This window comes from Schistocerca piceifrons, chromosome 2, assembly GCF_021461385.2.
Source record: "Schistocerca piceifrons isolate TAMUIC-IGC-003096 chromosome 2, iqSchPice1.1, whole genome shotgun sequence".
NCBI lineage: Eukaryota > Metazoa > Arthropoda > Insecta > Orthoptera > Acrididae > Schistocerca > Schistocerca piceifrons.
Genome location: NC_060139.1, coordinates 693,550,908 through 693,566,469, shown reverse-complemented (window position 1 = coordinate 693,566,469; position 15,562 = coordinate 693,550,908). Strand labels below are relative to the sequence as shown.

Here is a 15,562-nt window from a genome sequence, read left to right as displayed (position 1 = left end):
TTGTTTCAAAGATGGACAAACAAGCTATGAAGCAGGTGGTCAATGGTTTGGTTCATCAGTGTATATGTACATCAATATCTACAACATGACAATTATATACAAGACCATGGCCATGGGCGACCACCTGCCTTATGTTCATTGTTCATACAGCATACCTAAGTATCCTATGTCTACCTATATTTCGAGCTGTTGGTTTTTTTTTTTTTTTTAACTGTGTTACAGTGACAACTACTGTATCAATAATGGATGATATTTGGATGAAATAAATAAATAAACAGAAGAAACATAAGTCTACATACTTCATATATCTCGATACTAATGACCTGCATCTCAGTCATAAATTCTTTGTGAAATTCAACTAGATGATCATCTAGAAAGAAAACAACCATGTGGATACCTAGAACCCAATTACAACCATTTCTATGTTAATATGAAATCTATCTTACTTACTGTAAGCTGGGACGGATTTCACGTCCAAACATACTAACAAAAGACATGGCTCTAATTGCATTCTACGTTTTCAAATTGTTTTTTGCTTTCTAGATGAACATAAAGTTGAACATCAAAAAAGATTCATAACTGCCACATATTTCATTGATACAGACGTACACAATGTAAATAGACTTACATTTTTGCTGTTATGTGTACAATTGTTATGTGGCAGATATTGATATACATACAATTGTTGGTTGTTCAAACAATGGAAAATCCAGGATGGAATGTAACAATTTAATGAAAAGGATACGAGCTATTCACCATATATTGGAGATTCTGAGTTGCAGAAAGGCACAACAAAAAGACTGTTGGATAGATAGCTTTCGGCCAACAAGGTCCCCCCCCCAACACACACACAGTCTCTGGCAGCAGGAGCCAGACTCAACTGTTTGTTGTACTGTCTATTAGATGCCACAGACGATTGAATATACTCCTGAATACCAGTTTGGCTATTACGCATGAAGCTCATGGTGTTTAGAACGTGACCTTTACCAAATATTTACAAGCTCTGGTGTGCCAAGCATTCAATATTTTTACTGTCGTATTCTTTGCAAGGCATGGATAACATGTGAAACATTCAAAGCATTTCATTTGAATGTCAGCTTTTTCCAGCTTGTCACAGTGCTTTCACATACTCCAATAAATTCTGCATGAATATTGTTAACTGGTTGTATCACTATTTAAATATAACAGACACAATAGGAAAACTTCCAGAATTTACAAAATAAAGGTTTAGTACACTGTGAGTATGAAGGCAATGGTACATACCCAAACACAAATCGACCTACTTCCATTAGCCAAAAAGCATTTACAACACCACCAAGTGCAAACAACAGCTGTCCAAACACCACAAGTGCCGCATAAATGACCGTTCCAAGACGAATTCCAAATACTCTGAAACAAAAAGTTCTTAAGTTACTTCTCAAGCAACAATTAAGACTTGTCACAAGGAAGGAGTGCAATTTAATTAACACTCTAGAACAAAATATGTAATGTCATTGATGTGTATGTTGATTTGAATACTGCAGTATTGTCCAAATGTGCACAGAATTCCTGTCGTCGTCCAATAATTATTCAACCACTTATAAGTTCAATGTGCATTCTGGATCTTAGCACCTTTTGGAATTTTCCTGTGTCATTAAAAGTATTGCAAGAGTTGAAAATCATGATAAGTGCAAAAAAAGAAATTAGAAATGAACACAGAAAAAGAAATTAGGGAATGAATGTCAGACAATGAGAGTTAAAGTCTAACTTTTCCAATGGCCTAACATGTCAACCAATTAATACATAAGGAATGTACAATATCCTAAACTAGAAATCAAAAATTTGATAATAAATGGCAAGGTGCAAGGCATGACAATCAAAAGAAAATTAGTATCCTTGACTTGTCCTACACACAGATGACAGATGTCACAGGAACAAATACATATAAATAAATTGAATGATGTGTGATTCTCTCTCTCTCTCTCTCTCACCACCTCCACATCCCCATCGGCCCCCCCCCCTCCCCCCTCCAACCCGTTACTAGTTTTGATGAGGAAAAGGGGAAATTACTTTTCTGCGCATAGTCACAATACGTGCTTTTACATATAACACTTAACACCTGAAACCGCATAAAATAGTTCACTTATATATTAATGAATGTTTGAAAATCTTTAAACTTGCTACTAAATAATTATGATGTATATATGCAGACTGAAGCGATGAATGAAAATTTGTACCAAGGCCAGGACTCGAACCTGAGTCTCCTGCTCACTAGGAAGATGCACTGACGACTATGCCACCCCAGCACAGTGTCTTTGCACAACTGCACAGACTACCCTTGCACGCCTCCCTCATCAATCCAAAATCCCAACCACACCTCGACCCACGTGGTATTTCCCCAAAGCTCTGGCAGCACTGCAAGGGCTCTCCAACTGTATTGGAATAGCTCCTCAGCATTGAACAAAATTGGGAATCCTGCCTGAAACCCAGGCATAGGTGCTTTAACTAGCAAGTGTGCCGAGACGTGAATGATAATTTGGATTGAGGAGGGATGTGTAGTGGTTAGCGCATCTGCTTAGTGAGCACAGGAGACCTGGATTTGAATCCCAGCCTTGGTACAAATTTTCATTCATCGCTTCAATCTGCATCTGATGTCATAGATGTGCGAGACTTTGGAACCGTATAGTTTCATTTAACTGAAGAGCACCTACGCCTGGGTTTCAGGCAGGATCCCCCCTTTTGTTTGATGCTGAGGTGCTATTCCAATGCGCTGGAGACCTCTACAATGCTGCTTGAGCTTAGGAGTAATACTAAGAGGGCACAGGCATGAATGGGAACCTGAACTGAGGAGGGAGGCAAACTATGGTAGTCCATGCAGCTTTGCAAAGCCACTGTGTCAGGGTGGCATAGTGGTTAGCACACTTCCAAGCAAGGAGACCCAAGTTCATATTCCAGCATCGGTGCAAATTTTCATTCATCACTTCAGTCTGCATACATTCATACATCACAGATTTTCGAGACTTGAAAGGTCAATACAACCGTATAGTTTCATCTGCTATGAACAAAGGTTTCTCTAAAATGTACTGTGCAAACATTTGTATGAGTGGTACTCTATGGCAGCCAGCACAAGTTTAATGTAAAGCTCACACAAACACTGCAGAGGGCCAAAATAATAAATGAAACCACAGGAATAAAATTAAACTTGGATGGAGAAATACTAGCTATGGTGCTCCCAAGGTTCATTAGTTGGTGCACTTCTCCTCTTAATCTACATAAAGACAATCGAGGTCTCTTAAAAGGCTGTGATGTTGCTGATGATGCCCATTTAACATAGCATAACTCTGAATCTTACAAATATATATGCTATGAAATTCAGAAAAATAATGAGTAGCTGGTATAAGAAGTAGATATCAATGAGAGCACACTCAATGAAACTAGTGAGAACTTTTTAGGCATACAGATGGATAACAAACTGAGGTGGCACCAGCAAATGGATTTTTAAACAAAAAAGTTCAGTCTACTTGTTTTTCCCTTAAGAATCTCTCTAACTGTGCTGACCTATACACTGAATTGACAGCATATTTTGTAGGTTCTGATTTGATACTGTCCTATGGCATAATCCCCTGAAGCAAAGCAGATAATGTCAAACAGTATTTACTTTACAGTAGCATACAGTAAAAATATTGTGTAATGTCAATCACCCAAAATGCTGAAGAAGCCTATTCTGTGCTCTTGGAATTATTAAACCCACATGCCAATACATTTACACCCTAATGGTGTTTGTTGTTAACAATACTAGTGAATATCAGGTGAACTCTGAAGGTCCCAGCTACAATACTAGAAGTAAAAATAACCTTCATACAGATTTCCTGTCCTTACATTGGGCTGACAGTAGAGCTCTATATTCCAGAGCTAAAGAATTTAAGCAGGAAGAAAACTGGAAATCCTCAGATACACTATAATATAGTAAATGGACTGTGTTACTAGCCACTCCAATAAGTTTCCAAAATATTTGTGTTTAGAGTGTACCCGGCAATTAATATTTAATATAAACAACACAGAAACAACTGACAGCATTCTGAAATTAGTGCTGTCACATAAACGAATGGTACAACGTACACTGCAGTGGCAGACATCAAGGGGCAGCAACACACACATATACATATGGCGGTAATAGCATGTACACAAGGTATAAAAGGGCAGTGCATTGGCAGAGTTGTCATTTGTACTCAGCTGATACATAAGAAAAGGTTTCCGACATGATTATGGCTGTACAATGGGAATTAACAAACTCTGATCGCAGAATGGCAGTTGGAGCTAGATGCAAGGGACATTCCATTTCTGAAATCATTGGGGAATTCAATATTTTGAGGTCCACTGTGTCAAGAGTGTGGAGTGTGCTGAGAATACCAAACTTCAAGCATTACCTCTCACCACAGACAACACAGCTGATGACCTTCACTTAATGATCGAGAGCAGTAGCTTTTGCGAAGAGGTGGCTGTGCTAACAGACAAGCAAAACTGCATGAAATAACCACAGAAATCAATACCCGTTAGGACACAGCAGCAAAATTTGACATTAACATTGGTGGTGGAGTGTTTGTGTCTGTCAGTAGTGGTTTATCTTGTAGTGAAGTCGAAGTAGATACTGCGTGCGAATTGGTATGGGTGGAGGTTATACTTAACAGCCGAACTAAGTTAATAATTGGCTCCTTCTACCGACCCCCAGATTCCGATGATATAGTTGCTGAACAGTTCAGAGAAAATTTGAGTCTCGTAACAAATAAATACCCCACTCATACGGTTATAGTTGGTGGGGACTTCAACCTTCCCTCGATATGTTGGCAAAAATACTTGTTCAAAACCGGTGGTAGGCAGAAAACATCTTCCGAGATTGTTCTAAATGCTTTCTCCGAAAATTATTTCGAGCAGTTAGTCCACGAACCCACACGAATTGTAAATGGTTGCGAAAACACACTTTACCTCTTAGCCGCAAACAATCCAGAGCTAATAGAGAGCATCATGACTGATACAGGGACTAGTGATCACAAGGTCGTTGCAGCTAGGCTCAATACCGTTTCTTCCAAATCCACCAGAAAGAAATGCAAAATAATTTTATTTAAAAAAGCGGACAAAGTGTCACTGGAAGCCTTCCTAAGAGACACTCTCCATTTCTTCCGAACTGACTATGCAAATGTAGATGAGATGTGGCTCAAATTCGAAGATATAGTAGCAACAGCAATTGAGAGATTCATACCTCATAAATTGGTAAGAGATGGAACTGATCCCCCATGGTACACAAAACAGGTCCGAACGCTGTTGCAGAGGCAACGGAAAAAGCATGCGAAGTTCAGAAGAACGCAAAATCCCAAAGATTGGCTAAAATTTACAGACACGCAAAATTTGGCACGGACTTCAATGCGAGATGCCTTTAATAGGTTCCACAACGAAACATTGTCTCGAAATTTGGTATAAAATCCATAGAAATTCTGGTCGTATGTAAAGTACACAAGCGGCAAGACGCAGTCAATACCTTCGCTGCGCAGTGCCAATGGTATTGTTACCGACAACTGTGCCGCTAAAGCGGAGTTATTGAATGCAGTTTTCTGAAATTACTTCACCAGGGAAGACGAATGGAATATTCCAGAATTTGAAACATGAACACCTGCTAGCATGAGTTTCTTAGAAGTAGATACCTTAGGGGTTGCGAAGCAACTCAAATCGCTTGATACGGGCAAGTCTTCAGGTCCAGATTGTATACCGATTAGGTTCCTTTCAGATTATGCTGATACAATAGCTCCCTACTTAGCAATCATATACAACTGCTTGCTCACCTATAGATCTGTACCAACAGATTGCAAAATTGCACAGGTCACACCAGTGTTTAAGAAGGGTAGTAGGAGTAATCCATCGAACTACAGACCTATATCATTGGCGTTGGTTTCCATTGGGGTTTGGAGCATATACTGTATTCAAACATTATGAATCACCTCGAAGGGAACGATCTATTGATACGTAATCAGCATGGTTTCAGAAAACATCATTCTTGTGCAACGCAGCTAGCTCTTTATTCGCATGAAGTAATGGCCGCTATAGACAGGGGATCTCAAGTTGATTCTGTATTTCTAGATTTCCGGAAAGCTTTTGACACCGTTCCTCACAAGCAACTTCTAATCATTCTTGTGCAACGCAGCTAGCTCTTTATTCGCATGAAGTAATGGCCGCTATCGACAGGGGATCTCAAGTTGATTCCGTATTTCTAGATTTCCGGAAAGCTTTTGACACCGTTCCTCACAAGCAACTTCTAATCCAACTGTGGGCTTATGGGGTATCGTCTCAGTTGTGTGACTGGATTCGTGATTTCCTGTCAGGAAGGTCGCAGTTCGTAGTAATAGATGGCAAACTGAAGTGATATCAGGTGTTCCCCAGGGAAGCGTCCTGGGATCTCTGCTGTTCCTGATCTATATAAATGACCTGGGTGACAATCTGAGCAGTTCTCTTAGGTTGTTCACAGATGATGCTGTAATTTACCGTCTAGTAAGGTCATCTGAAGACCAGTATCAGTTGCAAAGCGATTTAGAAAAGATTGTTGTATGGTGTGGCAGGTGGCAGTTGACGAAAATAACGAAAAGTGTGAGGTGATCCAAATGAGTTCCAAAAGAAATCCGTCGGAATTCGATTACTCGATAAATAGTACAATTCTCAAGGCTGTCAATTCAACTAAGTACCTGGGTGTTAAAATTACGAACAACTTCAGTTGGAAAGACCACATAGATAATATTGTGGGGAAGGCGAGCCAAAGGTTGCGTTTCATTGGCAGGACACTTAGAAGATGCAACAAGTCCACTAAAGAGACAGCTTACACTACACTCGTTCGTCCTCTGTTAGAATATTGCTGCGCAGTGTGGGATCCTTACCAGGTGGGATTGACGGAGGACATTGAAAGGGTGCAAAAAAGGGCAGCTCGTTTTGTATTATCATGTAATAGGGGAGAGAGTGTGGCAGATATGATATGCAAGTTGGGATGGAAGTAATTAAAGCAAAGACGTTTTTCGTCGCGGTGAGATCTATTTACGAAATTTCAGTCACCAACTTACTTTTCCGAATGCGAAAATATTTTGTTGCGCCCATCCTACATAGGTAGGAATGACCATCAAAATAAAATAAGAGAAATCAGAGCTCGAACAGAAAGGTTTAGGTGTTCACTTTTCCCGCGCGCTGTTCGGGAGTGGAATGGTAGAGAGAGAGTATGATTGTGGTTCGATGAACCCTCTGCCAAGCACTTAAATGTGAATTGCAGAGTAATCATGTAGCTGTAGATTTAGCAGACAACTAATGTGAGGGCATTTGCTAACAGCACGACATCACTTGCAGCACCCCCGCTAGGCTCCTGACCATATCGGTTGGAACCTAGACTGCTGGAAAACTGTGGCCTGCTCAGATGAGTCCCGATTTCACTCGGTAAGAGCTGATGGTAGGGTTCGCGTGTGATGCACATACAACAAAGTCATGGACCCAAGTTGCCAACAAGGCACTGTTCAAGTTTGGTGGCGGCTCCATAATGGTGTGAGCTGTGTTTACAGCTCCATAATGGTGTGGGCTGTGTTTACATGGAATGGACTGGATGCTCTGGTTCAATGCTACTTAGAGACCACTTGCACCCATTCACGGACTTCATGTTCCCAACCAATGATGGACTTTTATGGACGACAAAGCGTCACATCACAGGGCCACAATTGTTTGCAACTGGTTCGAAGAACATTCTCAACAATTCGAGCAAATGATTTGGCCACCCAAATTGTCTGACATGAATCCCACCAAACATTTAAGGGACAGAATCAAGATGTAAGTTCGTGTACAAAATCCTGCACTGGCAACACTTTTGGAATAATGGATGGGTTAATATTTCTGCCTGGGACTTCCAGCGACTTGCTAAGTTCATATGTCACTTCAGGTTGCTACACTACACTGGGCAAAAGGAGGTCCAACATGATAGGAGGCATCCCATGACTTTTGTCACCTGAGTGTAGTATACCAAAACAATAGCAGGGCAGTGGGAGAAAAAAGAGAAGTAGTTCTTTTTTTAATTAGCTTCTTTTCTATAAATATACGTATCACCTTGATTTATAATGGATCAAAAGAAAATCTTAGTTCCCATGGTTAGCAATGTCAGTAGCTTAGTGATAGTTTTAATAGGTTCATTACTGCACAGAATAAGCTTAAAATGGCTTCCTTTCCTGGTAATAAATAATTTTTCTTATTCCATATTCTTGAAGGTTCTCCTTCATAATGAGAGTTACAGAACATATGAAGTAGATCTGGGAGAGAGCGGAGGGTTAAGCAGGTAAATTTCCATTACCGTAGTAATCTACAGGGTGTTACAAAAAGGTACGGCCAAACTTTCAGGAAACATTCCTCACACACAAATAAAGAAAAGATGTTATGTGGACATGTGTCCGGAAACGCAGCAGTGTTTGGAGGAGCAAAGTGTTCCTGATGATTGGAAAAAAGTACAGGTCATTCCCCATTTTCAAGAAGGGTTGTCAAACAGATGCACAAAACTATAGGTGCATATCTCTGATATCAGTCATTTGGAAAATTTTTGAAGATTTTTCATGCTTGCAGATTATGAAATTTCTGGAGGTTAAAAATCTTCTCTGTAGGAATCAACGTGTGTTCCAAAAACTATGACTGTGTGAAACCCAGCTTGCTCTGTTCATCCACGAGACCCAGAAAGCAGTAGATATAGTTTCCCAGATAGACGCCCCGTTCCTTGACTTCCAGCAGGCATTCAATACAGTTCCGTCTGCGTCTTTGGAGAAAAAAGAACCACTTGTATGAATATCAAGAGCTCGGATGGAAACCCAGTTCCAAGCAAAGAAGGGAAAGCAGAAAGGTGGAAGGAGTATATAGAGGGTCTATACAAGGGTGATGCTCTTGAGGACAATGTTATGGAAATGGAAGAGGAGGTAGATGAAGATGAAATGGGAGATATGATAATGTGTGAAGAGTTTGACAGAGCACTGAAAGACCTAAGTCGAAACAAGGCCCCGGGAGTAGACAACATTCCATTAAAACTACTGACAGCCTTGGGAGAGCCACCCCTGACAAAACTCTACCATCTGGTGAAAAAGATGTATGAGATAGGCGAAATACCCTCTGACTTCAAGAAGGATATAATAATCCCAATCGCAAAGAAAGCAGGTGTTGACAGATGTGAAAATAACTGAACTATCAGTTTAATAAGTCACGGCTGCAAAATACTAACACAAATTCTTTACAAACGAATGGAAAAACTGGTAGAAGCTGACCTCGGGGAAGATCAGTTTGGATTCCGTAGAAATGTTGGAACACTTGAGGCAATGCTGACCCTACAACTTATCTTAGAAAATATATTAAGGAAAGGCAAACCTACATTTCTAGCATTTGTAGACTTAGAGCAAGCTTTTGACAATGTTGACTGGAATACTCTCTTTCAAATTCTGAAGGTGGCAGGGGTAAAATACAGGGAGCGAAAGGCTATTTACAATTTGTACAGAAACCAGACGGCAGTTATAAGAGTCGAGGGGCATGAGAGGGAAGCAGTGGTTGGGAAGGGAGTGAGACAGGGTTGTAGCCTATTCTCAATGTTATTCAATCTGTATATTGAGCAAGCAGTAAGTGAAACAAAAGAAAAATTCAGCGTAGGAATTAAAATCAATGGAGAAGAAATAAAAACTTTGAGGTTTGCTGATGATATTGTAACTCTGTCAGAGACAGCAAAGGACCTGGAAGAGCGGCTGAACAGAAGGACAGTGTCTTGAAAGGAGGATATAAGATGAACATCAACAAAAGGAAAACGAGGATAATGGAATGTAGCCAAATTAAATCGGATGATGCTGAGGGAATTAGGTTAGGAAATGATACGCTTAAAGGAGTAAATGAGTTTTGCTATTTTGGGAGCATGATGATTAAAGTAGAGAGAATATAAAATGTAGACTGGCAATGGCAAAGAAAGCGTTTCTGAACAAGAGAAATTTGTTAACATCGAGTATAGATTTAAGTATCAGGAGTATTTGTATGGAGTGTAGCCATGTAAGGAAGTGAAACGGGGACGATATATAGTTTAGACAAGAAGAGAATAGAAGCTTTCTAAATGTGGTGCTACGGAAGAATGCTGAAGATTAGATGGGTAGAACACATAACTAATGAGGAGGTACTGAATAGAATTGGGGAGAAGAGAAATTCGTGGCACAACTTGACCAGAAGAAGGGATCGCTTGGTGGGACATATTCAGAGGCATCAAGGGATCACCAGTTTAGTATTGGAGGGCAGTGTGGAGGGTAAAAACTGTACAGGGAGACCAAGAGGTGAATACACTAGACAGATTCAGAAGGATGTAGGTTGCAGAAGGTACTGGGAGATGAAGAAGCTTGCACAGGATAGAGTAATATGGAGAGCTGCATCAAACCAGTCTCTGGACTGAAGACCACAACAACAAAACATCATCCAGCAATGGCAGTTGGCCACCCACAAGTAGCAGGTATCCAGGTTTGAGTCCTTGTTTGGAATGCAGACTTAACTTTTCACACAGAATAAACATGGTATATAATTCACAAATAAGAGAAGAATTTTCTCTCTATCTTAAAATATGCTCAACAACAATATGGAAATGATAAGATTGTTACTCACCATACGATATGTTGAGTCACAGAAAGGCACAATGAAAACACAATTTTTTCATTGTGTCTGTTGGTAACTCAATACTTCCTCAAGGTGGTGAGTAGCAATCTACATTTTCCACGGTGTTTTATTCCATCTGGTACCTTCCCTTACAACATGCTCATTCAGACCTGTGTTATAAAGTCATTTAAATACTCACCGGTCAATTAGAAACCCACCAACGAAGCACAGTATCGTGTTGGGCCAGGAATACAACGAATATAAGTATACAAATGAAGAAGTTGTTAAACCCATGTCTGTTATAAAATTGTCTTGCAGAGCAGCTGGATTGTCATAGCAAAAATAGGAACCTGAAATAAAAATATAAAAGTGGAATAATGGCCATAAACTCTTGGCAGTTCAACTTAAATAAATTTATGTATCATAATACACTTCAATTTAGTTATATTCATTATTTTGCAGCTGTGACTGTATGCAGTACACTGGAAGTAACCATGTTTTACTGAATCAAATGATGTATTTCAGACCGTGTGGGTCCATCATCAAGTGCAAATCATTTTAATAGGTTTTTTTTCAGAATATATTTCGGTTTACCTCACTCCATAGCGAAAGTAAATAATGAATTGAAACAAAACAATTTTCACCTGATGATAGATTCAAACAGTCTGAGATGCAACATGTGATTCAATATAACATGAAAAAATTGTGAATGAATTATTCATACTTCCTGTTATAATCTACTTTATTGGAAAAAAGCACAGGTCATTTCTGTTTACAAGAAGAGTCATTGAATGAACACAACACACACACACACACACACACACACACACACACACACACACACACAAGAAAACTATAGGATTGTATCTCTAACATTGGTATGTTACAGGATATTGGAACATAATTTATGCTAGAATATTATCACATTCCTGGGGGCTGATTTATTAATTGAGAGAGTACGGGACCAAATAGCGAAATCATAAGTCCCATGATTCCAAAGTGGGTTACATAAGAAAGAGGGTCTGTTAAAAGTGGACGGATTCAGTCAGAGGAGTCTAATTATAAAAGAATGAACTTTAAACACACACACTAAAAGCATAAAAGGTGGGACCAAATCTAAAAACTGGAAAAAAGAGGGGGGGGGGGGGGGGCAGTCATGGGGTCACAGACTGTGAAGACTGCAAAAGGAGTCCCGACCACAACCAACCCGCCCCTGCTCCAAGACTAAAGAAGAACCTTAAACGAGGACCAGGTCAACCATCTGTGGTTTGTCTGCTAATATTAAATTTAAGGAAGCAGGAAGACTATACTTAACACGAAGGGTCGAAATAAGGGTACATGCCACCAATATGTGAGATACCATCAGTCTGGCACCACAACCACATTGTGGGGGTGGGTCGTTACGTAGGAAGAAACAATTACTATGAGCAGTAGCATTCCACTGTTGGGCAAAGAGAGATTTGATGTAAATCCCATATCCGCAGCTGGAATCGCAAAAGGAAATGGGGATAAGTATCTGCTTCTCTAGCCAAATGGTCAGCCAATTCAGTCCCTGGGATTCCCACATGACTTGGGACTCAGAGAAAGACAACTGAACAGGAGGCATGCTCAAGGGCAGAGAGGAGGTCGTGGATGGCAGAGACCAAGGGGTGACGAGAGTAGCATCAATCGATAGCCTGCAGGCTGCTCATGGAGTCAGAACAAATTAAAACACTATGGAGGGAGGCCTAAGAAACAAAACGGAGGGCACTGTGAATGGTTAGAAGCTCTGCTGCAAATACACTACATGATCCTGGCAACAAATGGCACTCGAAGCCAGTAGGAGACATGAAAGTGTATCTCACCTCATCAGTAGTCTTAGAACCATCAGTGCAAAAGATGGTGGCACTCCGGAACTCTGCAAGAATGGCACATACAAGACACCAATAAGCCATAGGAGCAACAGAGACTTTAGTAGCCTGGAAAAGATCGGTCCTAATCCGTGGTCTAGGGACCGTCCAATGGGGGGTATGGAGGAAAGACACGGGGTGCAATCCAGCGAGTGCAGAAGGAGATCCCGGCAGAGGGTTAGTGAGACGCGTGCCAACTGGCAATCCCACCCATGGGCGGGTGTTAGGAGGGAGACATCCCTCATTGGTGAAGAGCATAGGTTACACAGGATGGTCAGGGAATTGGTGAATGGCTACTGCGTAAGAAACAATGAGTTGACTCCATAGGATGTGTAGAGGGGGAATCCTTGCTTCTGTGAGGAGACTATCAAGAGGACTAGTGTGAAAGGCACCAATAGCCAGACGCACCATACAATGATGGAAGGTTAAGGAGTTTCAAAGTGGAAGGAACTGCTGAGCCATATACCTGACTACCATAATCGAGTCTGGACAAGACCAGAGCACAGTAAAGATGGAGAAGAGTGGAACAGTCTGCACGCCAAGATGTGTGGGCCAGGAGGCGGAGAGCATTAAGGTTCCGCATGCATGCAGTCTTTAGGTGGCAAATGTGGGGCAGCCACATCAGCTTGTTATCAAAAATAAGGCACAAGAAGCGGGACATTGAGGAGCTGGTTGCCTAAAAAACATTCTGGATCAGGGTGTACTGTGGGTCGACAACAAAAATGCATAACCCGCATTTTGGAGGGGGAAAACTGGAAGCCACGGGCAGTGGCCCACGCAGAGGCCTATCAGATGGTGCCTTGGAGCTGGCACTCAGTAGGCGCCACCAAGCGGAAGCTGCACCAGATGCAAAAATCTGTCAATGTACAACGCCAGGGTAACCAGAGGCCCAACAGAGGTCACAAGCCCATTTATGGCAATGAGGAAGAGTGTGACACTTACCACAGAACCCTGTGGGATACCATTCTCCTGAATCTGAAGGGTGCTGAGTGAAGTGCTAACTCGAACCTGGAAGAGCCGGTAAGATAACAATCAGAAGGGGTAACTAAAATGTGATGGTGCCAAGCCATGTCACACAGCTTATGTAGGTCAAAGAAAACTGCGACATGGTGCCGGCACTGAGTAAAAGCCTGTCGGGTGGCTAATTACAATTGGAGTAAATGGTCAGTTGGAGATCGCCCTGCCCGGAAGTCACACTGATATGGTGACAAAAGGTCCCGAGATTCAAGTACCCAACATAATCTGGAGTTGACCATCCTTTCAAGCAGTTTACAAAGCACTTTCGTAAGGCTAATGAGGCAGTAGCTGTCTAGAGACATTGGGTTTTTCCTGGGCTTAAGGACAGGAATAACGATACTGTCTCGTCATTGTGATGGAAAAGCACCCGTGAGGCAGATGTGATTGAAGACCCTGAAGAGCTGTTGCCTCTGGGGAATGTCCAAATATTGAACCATCTCATTGTGAATGGAGTCTGGCCCTGTGGCTGTGTCTTGTGAAGAGCTTAGAGCCTGCACAAATTACCATTCAGTGGAAGGTGCATTATAGGGCTCAATGTGGTGCAGAATTAAATGGAGGGGGTCTGTTCAACTCTGTGTTTCTGTTGGAGAAAGGTAGGAGGGTAGGAAGCAGACGACGACACCATCACAAAGTGTGTCGCAAGGTGTTCCACGAGGACCAATGGATCAGTGCACAGGGCTCCTTGGAGGTTCAGACCCTGGACAGTTGACTGCTGCTGGAGGCCCAGAACGCTACAGAGTTTTGACCAAACCTGCGATAAAGAGGCATATGTCCCCAGGGAGGAAACATAGCACTCACAGCATTCCTTTTTACACTGCTTAGTAAGGTAACGAGCCTTAGCTCAGAGATATTTAAAAGTGGGGAGGTTGGCCTAGGAAGGGTGTCACTTAAACTGCTGCAGTGCTCATCAGCAGTCCTGGACAGCGACTGCAACGTTCCTGGTCCACCAAGGTACGGGTCGATGATGAGGGGGCCCTGTGGATAAGGGGAATCAGTGCCAGCAGCATGAAGAAGAGCGGCAGAGATGGCAAGAAGAAGAGCGGCAGATATGGCAAGAAGAAGAGTGGCAGAGATGGCAAGAAGAAGAGCGGCAGAGATGCCTTGCACAACTACATCAATAGAATTCAAGAGGGAGGTGTCAAAGCGGACAGCAGACATGTATAAAGGCCAATTGGCCCTGCAGAACGCCCAACATGGGGGGCCTGTCTGCCTGGCGGCAGCAGGGGAACGATAGTGTCACTAGAAAGTGGTCACTGTCACAAAGGCCATCATGGGATGACCAATGTAGGGAAGCCACTAGGGCAGGGGAGGAGAGCGTGAGATCACTAGCAGAGAAGGTACCATGAGCAGCACTGAAGTGGGTAGGAGACACCATCGTTGAGGAGACACAAACCGAAGTCTGTGATAAGTTGGTTGATTAGGATACCCTGACCCATTGAAGTGACACTCCCCCATAGTGGACGGTGGTCATTGAAATCCCCAAGGAGGAGAAACAGGGGCGGGAGTTGTTGGATTAAGGTAGACAGTGCATCATAAGCAAGTGGCTGACCTGGAGGGAGGTAGACATTACAAAGGGTGATTGCTGGTGTCGTTTGCACTGTAACCATTATTACTTCCAAGGTGGTACATAGGGGGATCCAGTCGCTAAGGACACCGGAGCGAACCAAAGTGCAGACCCCACCACATGCTATCCCAGGGCCAGCACTGTTCCGACAGAATGCCCAATAACCACGGAAAGTTGGAGAGTGGTCATCACGGAAATGTGTTTCTTGGAGAACAAGACAGAATGCACGATAAGATGAGACAACACATTGCATTTCCGGTAAGTGATGATAGTATCCATTGCTGTTCTACTGGATGATCGTGTGGCGTGAGTCCAAGGTAGGCATGAAGGAGCCGAGAAGGAGGTCAGGTCACTTTGTCAGTAGTTGTCACCGACAAGGATGGAGTGACACCAATAAATAAGATGTCAGTATCAGGTTGCAAGAGGGGAGTTGACACCTCTGGGAGCACCA

The 15,562-nt window shown here is 42.1% G+C and overlaps 1 protein-coding gene across 2 annotated transcripts in view; it reads right to left on the bottom strand.

The window, feature by feature from the left end:
• The window catches only part of LOC124777738 (major facilitator superfamily domain-containing protein 1-like), a 129,642-nt gene that overhangs the window by 109,616 nt on the left and 4,464 nt on the right, over positions 1-15,562 (bottom strand). For both annotated transcript variants that reach the window (XM_047253240.1, XM_047253239.1), the window contains exons 3-4: positions 10,841-10,991; positions 1,264-1,389 (exon numbers count right to left, since the gene is read on the bottom strand). In XM_047253240.1, coding sequence (XP_047109196.1) covers positions 1,264-1,389; positions 10,841-10,991 — 277 coding nt within the window. The remainder of the gene's footprint in view (positions 1-1,263; positions 1,390-10,840; positions 10,992-15,562) is intronic.